The 12295-nt window shown below is 45.5% G+C and overlaps 1 protein-coding gene across 5 annotated transcripts in view; it reads right to left on the bottom strand.

Annotated features, from left to right (window-relative positions):
* GGT1 (gamma-glutamyltransferase 1) overlaps positions 1 to 12295 on the bottom strand; it is a 43896-nt gene that overhangs the window by 5738 nt on the left and 25863 nt on the right. For all 5 annotated transcript variants that reach the window (XM_084648663.1, XM_084648666.1, XM_084648664.1 and 2 more), the window contains exons 7-12: positions 10550 to 10699; positions 9739 to 9875; positions 8870 to 9057; positions 5663 to 5790; positions 3195 to 3307; positions 587 to 700 (exon numbers count right to left, since the gene is read on the bottom strand). In XM_084648663.1, coding sequence (XP_084504789.1) covers positions 587 to 700; positions 3195 to 3307; positions 5663 to 5790; positions 8870 to 9057; positions 9739 to 9875; positions 10550 to 10699 — 830 coding nt within the window. The remainder of the gene's footprint in view (positions 1 to 586; positions 701 to 3194; positions 3308 to 5662; positions 5791 to 8869; positions 9058 to 9738; positions 9876 to 10549; positions 10700 to 12295) is intronic.

The following is a 12295-nucleotide window of genomic DNA, read 5'->3' as shown; positions in this document are numbered from 1 at the left end:
ACTGAAGGCAGGTTTTACCCCAGTGTAACAATGCATTGACAGGACAGCAAAGGTCCCATGTAAGTGGAAGTTTTCTATGGATTTCCAAGGGTGATCTCAGCACTGAATGAATAGCTCCTTGGCCATCCTTCAGGTGCCATAGAACGACTCAGCTTCATACCCAACTCTTCAGGATCACGAAGAGAGTAATACATTAAGAGACAAAGCCTGTTGAAATTCACTGGGTTTGTAGTCATTACAAACTTCATGCCGAGCCCAGGCTGAGTATTTTAAAAAGTTTTTAAGCTATGCAGGGCCAAGGACAGCATTAAATTCCCTCCAGGCAAATCCAAGGGCAGCTCTGTAGTACTGGCATTTCCAGCTTTGTTTGCAGCCAAAATTCCAAGCGCAAACCCCCATGGGTGGGCCCTTGAACTCCTTGTTGTGGACTAAGGCCAAAGCTTTGCCCAGCTTTAATTCTTATGTTCATAAACAGACAAACATTGTGCAGTGGAACAAAGGGAAGGCATTCCCGCGGTGCCCGCGGAGACCAGGATCACGTGTGACATCATACCCCCAGCCCCAACCCTTCCCAGAGAAGACAGACCTGCTCTACATTCTGCTCCAGTTCTGTGACACCGGGAAACAGCTGATCATGAAGTCGAGGGTCTTCCACAGCCTCCGTCATATCGTACCCGAACCAGAGGGATTTGATGATTGTCTGGATGAAGCAGAAAGCCGCAGCATTAGTACATGACCTGCACCTGGAGAAATCGGTTACTGGTGTCTCAGAATACTGCAGTGAAAGAGAGCCAGATTCCTCAGCATGTTAGGCTTTACCCATACAATACTGCCCCTAAACCTGGTTGGACGGGACACAGGAGATCACCCCAGTATACAGGGCTGCTCAGGAGATTCAGACCCACTACTGCATAAATATTTACAGAGAAAAAACTTAAGCAGGAAGCAGAATGGACCACAAAAGCAGAACTGTAATGGGTCTAAGTGTCTTTATAGATCCTGCCAAAACACGGCTGTACTTTAGAGGTGGAATTCAGAATCCCAGTTCCCAATTGCTCAGCTGAACCCTTCTGTCTCTAAATAAAAAGGGAAAAACTGTAGGGCATTCAAAGTTAGTGTCTGAATTTTGCGCTTCTCTGTATCTAGACCACACATACCCCCTATCACTGCAGTGCCCAAAGAGGGACAGCAACAGCCTTTATCAGAGGAAGCAGAGCACTAGGGTGACAGCTTCTTCCTGTGATAACCATAAACACTTCGTAAGGCTGCTTCTGTAAGAAGTTTGTACAGTGAATCATGAGGATCCACATTTCTAAAGTGGACTCAAATTAAGCCAAGTTAGAGTTCCAGTAAATAGAAAAGGAGGACTTGTGGCACCTTAGAGACTAACCAATTTATTTGAGCATAAGCTTTCGTGAGCTACAGCTCACTTCATCAGATGCATTCAGAGTTCCAGTAAATGTGAACTGTAGCTGTGCAGCACAGCTGCCATTTGAGAGTCCTGCATGTGGAGAAATGCATGAAGGAGCAGTTCCCACGCAAACCATGTAGCTCTCAGAAACATAAATATTGGATAAGTTAATAACTTTGCATGCCTGTGAGGTAAGTGACCTAGATTGTCCCCTTAATTGTCAATAAGTTATACTGAATGAGGCTCAACAGCAGCCTCTGCTGGTCTTCTGTTAAAATGTACTTGGACCGTTATCACCCCAAAGCAGGGCACACCATGAAAGCTACCTCAGAAGCTTGTAACATTGTACCAAATCTGATTTGGATTCCTTACCTCCAAGGATAGTAGACTATTGTATTTGCTAACCAAGTGTTATTGACCCACTAACTCTTTCAGCAGCCTAAAAAAAATTCACCCTTTTGCACTCAGGAAAATGCAAAGAGACAGATACAAATTTTCATGTGCTCAGAAATGTACACAAGTACGGTGCTTAGTGTAAACAACAGTGGGTTGTACGGACACACAGATGCTTTTTAAAGTAGCCTTTTTAAATGCCTCCAAAAGCTTACGGCATTGTAAAAGAATAAATGGACACAAATCAGATGCCAAGAATTACAACATTCATAAACCAGTCGGAGAACACTTCAATCTCTCTGGTCACTTGATTACAGACCTAAAGGTTGCAATATTACAACAAAAAGGCTTCAAAAACAGACTCCAACGAGAGACTGCTGAATTGGAATTAATTTGCAAACTAGATACAATTAACTTAGGCTTGAATAGAGACCGGGAGTGGATGTGTCATTACACAAAGTAAAACTATTTCCTCATGTTTCTTCCTCTCCCCCCCTCCCCCCCCCCCCCCGCCACCATTCCTCAGATGTTCCTGTTAAGTGCTGGAAATAGCCCCACCTTGATTATCACTACAAAAGGTGTCTCTCCCCCCCGCCCCGCCCCAGTCTCCTGCTGGTAATAGCTCATCTTAAGTGATCACTCTCCTTACAGTGTGTATGGTAACACCCATTTTTTCATGTTCTGTGTGTATATAAATCTCCTTACTGTATTTTCCACTGAATGCATCCAATGAAGTGAGCTGTAGCTCACAAAAGCTTATGCTCAAATAAATTTGTTAGTCTCTAAGGTGCCACAAGTACTCCTTTTCTTTTTGCGAATACAGACTAATACGGCTGCTACTCTGAAACTCCTCATAGACTGAGCTTCCTAAATCTCTCCATTGAGTTTACTCCAAGAGAAGGTTAAGAGGTGACTTGATCACAGTCTATTACTACCTACATGGGGAAGAGATTAGTCAGTAAGTGGCTTTTTAACCAAACAGGAAAAGGCAAAATGGGATCCTATGGTTGGAAATGACAAATTCAGACTAGTATTATGGTGCAGGTTTTTAACAGTGACGGCAAGTAACCACTGGAAGAACTTACACAGGGCGGCTGTGGATTCTCCATAATTTGCAGTCTTTATATCCAGATGATGTCTTAAAATATATGCTATAGTTCACACAGACGTTATGGGCTTGATGCAGAAATTACTGGGTGAGGGTCTGCATTTTGTAGGGGGTGAGACTAGATCGTCAAAATGTTTCTTTCTACCCTTAAAATTTATGAATCTCAAGGCAATCTCATGGGAGCCTTCCCAATGAGAAGCAGGATGGAGTGACTCAGCCACCTCTCCAACCTTGTCTGGCCTCTACTATCTGTCTCCTTATCCATCCCACAGTGACACATACCAGTGCTGTTGCTGTGGTGATTTTTGTTCCTCCAGAGGCACCAACCACCATCTTGATCTTATTTGTTTTATCCACTAGGATTGATGGACACATGGAGGACAGGGGCCGTTTACCTGTAAGAGTGCACACAGACATTAACTTGTACTTAATTACATGCTCAGCATCTGAGCCCACACCGCCATAGCTTGCTTAGGCTAGAAATACAGAACACTGCTACCGATGGTCTTTTGCAGATCCCAGATCTGCTGATTCAGCGCACAAGTCTCTCTCTTCAGCTGCCAAGGGGATTCTCCCCTGTCGTTGGCTTTGTAGAGGGGGTGGGAGTGAGAACTACAAGGGCTTTAAGCTGGTCCCTGACATATGGGCACACCTCAGTGTGCCAGCTATCCAGATGTGTGCACCCATACACTGGAGGCCAGGGGTCCGCTTCAGAATTCATCCTTGAGGAATGGGCCCTTCCTGGTCACTTTCCTGTCTGGGTGAGAACCTCTGTAGCTCTAGATCTGATTGGGGAGGATCCCTTGCACTAAACCCCTGGCCCCCCATCCAGGGGTGAAAGTAAGTCGAGTGACTTACAGGTATGCTGGGACCAGCTCTGGCCCCCGGAAGGGGCGGGACCTAGGGCGGAAGGGGCGGGGCTGATGGGGGGTCAGAGCCAGCCCCAGCCCACCCTGTAAGGTAATTGCCCCCCTTTCTCCTACCCCCCCCAACCGGGGTAGCAGCAGCAGCCTGGGGCTCCAGGGACTATAAAGGGCCCGGGGCTCCCCTGCTTCTACTGCCCTGGTCCTTTAATTAGCCGCCGGAGCCCTGGGGAAGCGGCGGGGCTCCAGCGTCTATTTAAAGGACCAGGGCGGCAGAGGCAGCTGGACCCCCAGCCCTTTAAATAGCCCCCGGAGCCCACCGCTACCCCAGGGCTCTGGGGGGGCTATTTAAAGGGCCTGCAGCTCCCCTGCTTCTACCGCCCTGGTCCTTTAAATAGCCCCCAGAGCCCTGGGGTAGTGGGGGCTCCTGGAGAAATTGGACATTGGTGTCTCAAAATACTGCAGTGAAAGACAGCCAGATTCCTCAGCATGTTAGGCTTTACCCATACAATACTGCCTTTAAACCTGGTTGAACGGGACACAGGAGATCACCCCAGTATACCGGGCTGCTCAGGTGATTCAGAGCCACTGTAGCATAAATATTTACAGAGAGAAAACATAAGCAGGAAGCAGAATGGACCACAAAAGCAGCACTGCAGTGGGTCTGAGCATCTTTATAGATCCTGCCCAACATGGCTGTGCTTTAGAGGTTGAATTCAGAATCCCAGATCCCAATTGCTCAGTTGAGCCCTTCTGTCTGTAAATAAAAAGGGCAAAACCATAGGGCATTCAAAGTTAGTGTCTGAATTTTGCACTTCTCTGTATCTAGACCACACATACCCCCTATCACTGCAGTGCCCAAAGAGGGACAGCAACAGCCTTTATCAGAGGAAACAGAGCACTAGGGTGACAGCTTTTTCCTGGGCGGTAGAAGCAGGGGAGCCCTGGAGCTGCTACCCCAGGGCTTTAAATAGCTGCCGGAGACGCTACCCCAGGGCTTTAAAGAGCCGCCGGAGCCCCGCAGCTGCTACCCCAGGGCTCCAGCAGCGGGGTTCTGGAGGCAATTTAAAAGGCCTGGGGCTCCAGCCACTGCTGGGAGCCCCAGTTCCTTTAAATTGCCCCCTGAGGAAGCCAGGCTGCCTCCATCTCATCTTCATTGCCCCATGATCCACCCTTGTCATTGGCAAAAGGCAGCTTTTACATAAAGGGGAGTGTACCTCTGACTCCACTTCACCTGTAAAAAAATGGAAACCAGGGAAGCAAAGGGAAGAGACCTGGGTTTAAAGGTTAGAAAAAGACAGTGTATTTTTTTCAGAGCTGTATTCCAAAGGTATCGTGGGGGAGGAAGAGCATACACACAGACACAAATGCATTTTAAATATTTATGCAAATTACTTGCAGCCCGCAGATTGTTGGAATGCTGCATGGTGTGCACCGCTCCCAGGGCCTCCCACATTCACTCTTACTGCCTCCCTGATCAGCGATGTCCAAGGCTCTCCTGCAGTTGTGGAGCATTGCACTTGGAGTGATTTTTGAGCTCACCTTTGTGAGGGCTTCAGACAGCTGGGGATAAGCAAGTCCCAGGTGTTTTCCTCAACACTACAAATGCTTGTGTTCCTCTCAGCCAGCCAATGCATACAGATCACAGTAAGGAAACGTGATCTGTAGTTAATGAGCTTTTATCAGTGATGCAGTATACAGAACATAGGTGTTTCCGACATGTGACAGGGACCTCGACTCAGTGAGAGGTCAGAGGATGATGTCAGTCATGTCAGTACAGAGTCAGTGAGAGGTCAGGGGATGCTGCTCTTTAGCTGGCAGTCAGCATCACATTGGTATGCAAAAGGCAGCCATGATACTGGCTAAGGAGAGGGCGTGAAGTGCTACCTGGTTCGATGAAGTTTGCAGTAGAGGGAGGGACTCCAAAGCCATTGATGATGTAAGGTGAACTGAAGTCATCCATCTCATCGTTAAATATGATTCCACTCACGTTGGAGCGAACTTCTGAGCCAAAGCTAAATAGAACAAGCAGAAGGGAAGGCACGTCAAACCCAGACTCTAGGTCAAGGACAAGCTTCAGGTAAATTGTAGATTACATGAAACTAGGGCTGTTGATTAATCGCATTTAACTCACGTGATTAACTCAAAAAAATGAATCGCGATTAAAAAAATTAATCACAATGAATCGTGGTTTTAATCGCACTGTTAAACAATAGAATCCCAAATAAATTTATTAAATATTTTTGGATGTTTTTCTACATTTTTAAATATATTGATTTCAATTACAACACAGAATACAAAGTATACAGTGCTCACTTTATATTATTTTTTATTACAAATATTTGCACTGTAAAAATGATAAAAGAAACAGTATTTTTAAATTCACCTTATACACATACTGTAGTACAATCTCTGTATCATGAAAGTGCAACTTACAAATGTCTATTTTTGTTACATAACTGAACTCAAAAACAAAACAATGTAAAACTTTAGAGCCTACAAGTCCACTCAGTCCTACTTCTTGTTCAGCTAATTGCTCAGACAAACAAGTTTGTTTACATTTACGGGAGAATGCTGCCCTCTTCTTATTTATAATGTCACCTGAAAGTGAGAACAGGCGTTCGCATGGCACTTTTGTAACTAGCATTGCAAGGTATTTACGTGCCAGATCTGCTAAACAGTCATATGCCCTTTCATGTGTTGGCCACCATTCTAGAGGACATACTTCCATGCTGATGATGCTCGTTAAAAAAAAACGCATTAATTAAATTTGTGACTGAACTCTTAGGGGGAGAACTGTATGTCTCCAGCTCTATTTTACCAGCATTCTGCCATATATTTCGCGTTATAGCAGACTCGGATGATGACCCAGCACATGTTGTTCATTTTAAGAACACTCTCACTGCAGATGTGACAAAACACAAAGAAGGTACCAATGTGAGATTTCTAAAGATAGCTACAGCACTCGACCCAAAGGTTTAAGAATCTGAAGTGCCTTCCAAAATCTGAGAGGAATGAGGTGTGGAGCATGCTTTCAAAAGTCTTAAAAGAGAAACACTCAGATGCAGAAACTACAGAACCCAAACCACCAAAAAAGAAAATCAAACTTCTGCTGGTGGCATCTGACTCAAAAGATGAAAATGAACATGCATCTATCCGCACTGCTTTGGATCGTTATCAAGCAGAACCCATCATCAGCATGGATGCATGCTCTCTGCAATGATGGTTGAAGCATGAAGGGACATATTAATCTTTAGCACATCTGGCACATAAAGATCTTGCAGCGCCTGCTACAACAGTGCCATGCAAACGTCTGTTCTCACTTTCAACAAGAGGAGGGCAGCATTATCTCCCACACATATAAACAAAATTGTTTGTCTGAGCAATTGGCTGAACAAGTAGTAGGACTGAGTGGACTTGTAGGCTCTAAAGTTTTACATTGTTTTATTTTTTAATGCAGTTATTTTTTGTACATAATTCTACATTTGTAAGTTCAACTTTCATGATAAAGAGATTGCATTACAGTACTCGTATGAGTACTTGTATGTACAGTACTTGAATTGAAAAATACTATTTCTTTTGTTTATTACAGTGCAAATATTTGTAATAAAAAATAAATACAAAATGAGCACTGTATACTTTGTATTCTGTGTTGTAATTGAAATCAATATATTTGAAAATGTAGAAACATCCAAAATATTTTAATAAATGGTATTCTATTATTGTTAGTGCGATTAATCACAAGTTTTTAAATCGCTTGACAGCCCTACATGAAACTATTGTATCTCAGAGTGAGACCTCACCACCCTACAAGGGACAGGCCTGCACTCAGAGAGCACCTGGCAGACAAACAGAGGGGCATTAACCAACCTCTGGATCTAACCTGGGGGAACCATTTCTCCTCTGCCTTTCACGTTGTGTAGTAACCTTCTCTGTACAGGAGATGCTGCCACCAACATGAGTGGGAAACTCTATTTACAGACACTTTGCACGTGTAACTATCCCAGGTGTGAGGACAGCAGAGAATCAGGACCCAGATTTCCCATACCAGAGCCAAACCAAACCTCCAAATACCCAAACATGCCTAAATGTGCAGATTGAACTCCGGATCCAAACCGCCCTGGGGTAGAGATGCATCATGGAGATAGGATTGAGTTGCAAGCTCAGATCCAGACCCATCTCTACCAGAACAGAGGCAGTATTTCACCAGAACGCCACAGCAGCATCATGTACTTTGTTTACATTTTCTCATTACTGATTAAATCACTCGGCAACTGAATAAATTGCAATCGTCTTTATAACCCGCTAGTGTCTCGCACCCGATTCATTCAGTGATGCCACAGCCCAACACTTGACACGTCACAGGCATTTTGATAGGTTGGATTTGAGCTCACCAGGAGAATCAGGCAGGAAAGATTCACTCTGAGCAGGGGGGACGAAAGGCCAACCTGGCTGCAGTCTGGTAAATAAGGATAAAGCCTCTGTTCACTAACTAAAGAACTCTCTTAATAGCCAACAACAGTGCAACACTTAGTGTGCCGATAATGGGGAGAGCAGCTGAAGTAACTATACTTCCTTTGTGATGACAGAAGGAAAGAAAGGAACAGGAAGAGTCTGACAATTTAAGGAAACATTAATTGAAAAGAGGTACTTGAGTGCGGTAGGGGATTCCCAGACGGCAAAGCTCAGGGACAGAGGGGTTGGAATAGGTCACGGCAAAATTAAACAAGAGTGGGCTTGAATGCAGCATAATGGAGGCCTTAGATCTTATGTGTCCTACTCAATAGCGTGGGACTCAGCATTAGGGGCCTGACCTGTAACGTGCCCTCAGCTCCCACGGATTTCAATGACTGTGGAGGGTGCTCAGCACCTGGCAGGACTAGACCAGCGAAAAGTATAGAATCTAGAAGTCCAGTTCCAGTCTTACCAGAACAGTGGTACCTACACGACTCCAGTAAAGGGAGTTCCAGTCAGCAATTCCTCTACCAACAACTAACCCACTATGGAGATACCAGTCCAGTGATGTTGATACCAACCACAGAACCACTATGAAGGCGGCAGAGGCCTACATGGGAGTAACGTCTGAACTCATACTATTGGTTGATGGTGCTGGTGGCGGACACAGCACTGCCATCATCAGCCACGACGGAGAGATGGGATGTACCGGCATTATCTGGAATGTAGTACTCTGGCTCATAGTAGTCGACTGTATGGGTTGCGTTGTCATTGATTTTCCCCCGTAGGTTATCTGCAAAGAACTCAGAGGTCATGTTCCTGATCACCTGTTGGGAGAGACAAATTCAGCTCAGTGCTACCAATAAGTTTCAATTAAAGATTTAATTAGAGAATGCTGGAACCCATGTGAGATGGCTCACATCAGACCTTGAAAACTGTCTGAAATTCTTTGTTCCTTACAGAAAGCTGAACCCCCATGCTGCTAGCATTTCAAGCTGTCATAAAGAGAAGGCTATACACACTGACATTAATATCACTGAGGCCAGTTCACGTCTTTCATTGTCAAAACACTTTATGGAAGTCCCTTGTCACCATCCCCGTGAGGTAGGCAGACAAGTGGAGTTATCCTTGTTCATAGTCTGTTATTGTCTGTATAGCGTGTTGAACACATAACATGCTATGGAAGTGCAAAGCATTATCTATATTTTGTAAATTCTACTGGCAAACCAATGGCTGCACACTGCCCACAAACACTAGGGGAAATTCCTTTTTATATCCCTGGCAGGTCAGCCATGGATCAGTGGTAACATATGGCTTTGTATTTGGATTCAGATCTGTGTTTCATCAACTTGCGGATGGCAAACAGAATTCTAAAGTGTCCTTGGAACTATCAGGGGTCCCCTGCTGGAAGCTGAAAGCCAGTCGCCACTTGGCTTTCATAATGCTTTGGACATGCAGAAAGATCTTGCTTTTAGGACAGGGAATACAGTGACTTCTCTGCTATTTACCTCCGTAACGTTGACAAATGCTGGGTCTCCCAGTAAAGTCCTCTTGGCATACGCAAAGCGGAAGGCCTCCACAATGCGGTGGTAAGTCAGACCCTTTTTCTCCATGGTCGTGATGCTGTCACTGGAGAAATTAAATCCTGGCAATAGTAGATAGTACATTGTGAGCACATCTGAAAGCACATGGCCAGTGGGTGGCAACCAGGAACTGGCTCTGAAAGATGGTCAACTTGAAATCTAGTAATTTTAAGAAAAGACTCAGAAGCAGGCATTGCCCCAGCCTCTGAGCCCCAACAGCCACTGCTTGGGGGCTGACAGTCACCATTAGTTTTTCCTTTTCTGCTGTTGCTGCATGGAAGACCCATTCGGAAAAAACAGGCACTGACAATACAGATTGCTGTAAGCACCTCAAAGAGAACATGTCCTCTAGTTTCTGTTAGAGTGACCTTAGGTGTTACTTGCAAGAATGGCAGGTAAGCACATTTCAAAGAGCAGTGTCCCTTTCACTTCCACACATGCAGGTATCAGAGGACACCCATCAAGAGAATCTTTTTCGTTCTTGAGCCTTTTCTTTCATATGCTAAGGCCATACCCTACATTTATGGAATTAGAGGGCTGATTCCCAGATGTACAAAGTGTTCTGCTAACAGCCTTCTGTCACTCGCCACTTCAGAACTGAGGTCGATTAAGAATGCTGCTGTTTATCTACCGAGGATTGCTATGGCAGAGCAAGTCAGCTGAACAGCCGCAGTCTTTGGGAATCCCAAGGCTGCTATCGCCTGTCACAGTGTGGATCACTGAGGCTTGCTCTTACCTTTCAGTATGTTGAGGATGAGTGCTAGCACCGGGCCACTCACGGGGGCACTGGGTGTGTACATGGTGAACTCCCCGATTGTGATGTTTAAAGGATTTTCACTCAGGATTGGAGTATAGTCTCTTAGGTCCTCCATTGAAATGATGCCCCCTAGAACAGAGAGAAAAGCCATTTGTGGCCCTGGGTTTACATGATCTCCAGTAGGAGGAAGAACCTATCTTCCCCCTTCCCCATCCTTGCTGTGACTGCCAGTGGTGGGAATACAGTGGACTCACCATGACTGTGATCTAACCAGTGAGATTCCACAGATTTACTGAGTTAAGGGGATGTGTGAATGGAGATGGGTTTATCCCTTTCTGACTCAGGGCCATATCCCCAGCTTGTAAAAATCTGCATCACTCTTGGACTGACTTATACCAGCCAGGATTCTGGCCATCTGCTTCTCTCGTTGTGGGAGACTGGTAACATCCAGGAGCGAGCCACAGAATCCTCTTGTTTTACAAGGAGGAAAAATGCTGGGGTGGATGCATGCAGTTGCTTTATGCCCCCCACAAGCAGAGTACTTGGCACTGTCTGTTTCCAGCCTCACAGGAAGGGAACTGATGCAGGGTTTTCAGAGTGCAGTGAAGGAAAGAGGTGGCCAACACTCCGTGAACAGGGATTATTTGTCTCTACCGTCCCTGCTTTTGGGGAGCCTCATCCATGCTGTATTACGTCCCCTGAAAGGGATGCATTCAGAGGGTCAGAGAGCATTCCTGAGGGAGCCCAGCCAGGTGGACCGTACACCCAGGTGAGAAACAGTGAGTGATTTTAATTTATTTTAGCTCAAGGGCACTTTAGAACCTACGGCCACATTTTCAAGAAAGCTCAGCACCCAGCAGCTCCCACTGAGAACAAGGGAGGTGGGGTGCAGAGCAGTTCTGAAGAGCAGGCCCCAGTTGTGGGTGCCAAGCACTTTTGATAAACTGGACTTTGGCAGTTCAGGCACCAGAGTGCTGAGCATGGTGTGAGCTAGACAAACTCTTGTGAGTTTTACCCCCACGAGCTGACAGGCCCCCAGACAGAACTGAAGGAAAATGGGTAAACTAGGTGTCCCTGGCCCTAGGTGTTCAGAGATGTGGCTGATAAGTGACAGAAGAGGGACAGGACATGCAAAGGTGGCCCAGGCCTATCTAGAGGCTGCATCCAATTCTGATCACCTCATCTTAAGAAAAATACAGTAAAAACTGACAGAGCTCCTGAGAAGGGCAATGAAGGTGATTAGACCGAGCACAGAAAGGATAAGACAGAAGAGACTGGTGGCTTCTATGTACTGATGTTGTCAAAACCAAGCCATTCCTCTTACCCCTTCTGTCCCTCAAGTTCCCCATTGTACTTTGTGAAGTGCTTTGAGATCTGATGAAAAGCGCTATAAGCTGTGGATCATTATCCCATAATACAAGAATGGGGCGGGGGGGGGGGGGAACACAACTCAGTGATGTTAAGTGTTAGAGCATTTACAACCAATTGAAGGAATTGCTTAAAAACAAACAAACAAAAAACAGTATATAGTCAGCTGGAGGAATTCACTGCTCCAGGAGGACAAACACAATAGGTGGGTTACTACGGTTCTGTGAATTCCAGAGCTATGTACAAGGTACTAGCTAAGCCTATGCTTCTGTCACCATTTAGTGGCCTACAGAGGGTAAGAGCCCTATTCCCACAGACAGAACAGATTAAGGCCACATGGTTTGGGCCTATGTTTTT

The sequence above is a fragment of the Lepidochelys olivacea genome, assembly GCF_965140295.1.
Source record: "Lepidochelys olivacea isolate rLepOli2 genome assembly, chromosome: 15".
Lineage (NCBI taxonomy): Eukaryota > Metazoa > Chordata > Testudines > Cheloniidae > Lepidochelys > Lepidochelys olivacea.
The sequence above is the reverse complement of the archived record's forward strand: the minus strand, read 5'-3'. Positions and strand labels throughout refer to the sequence as shown.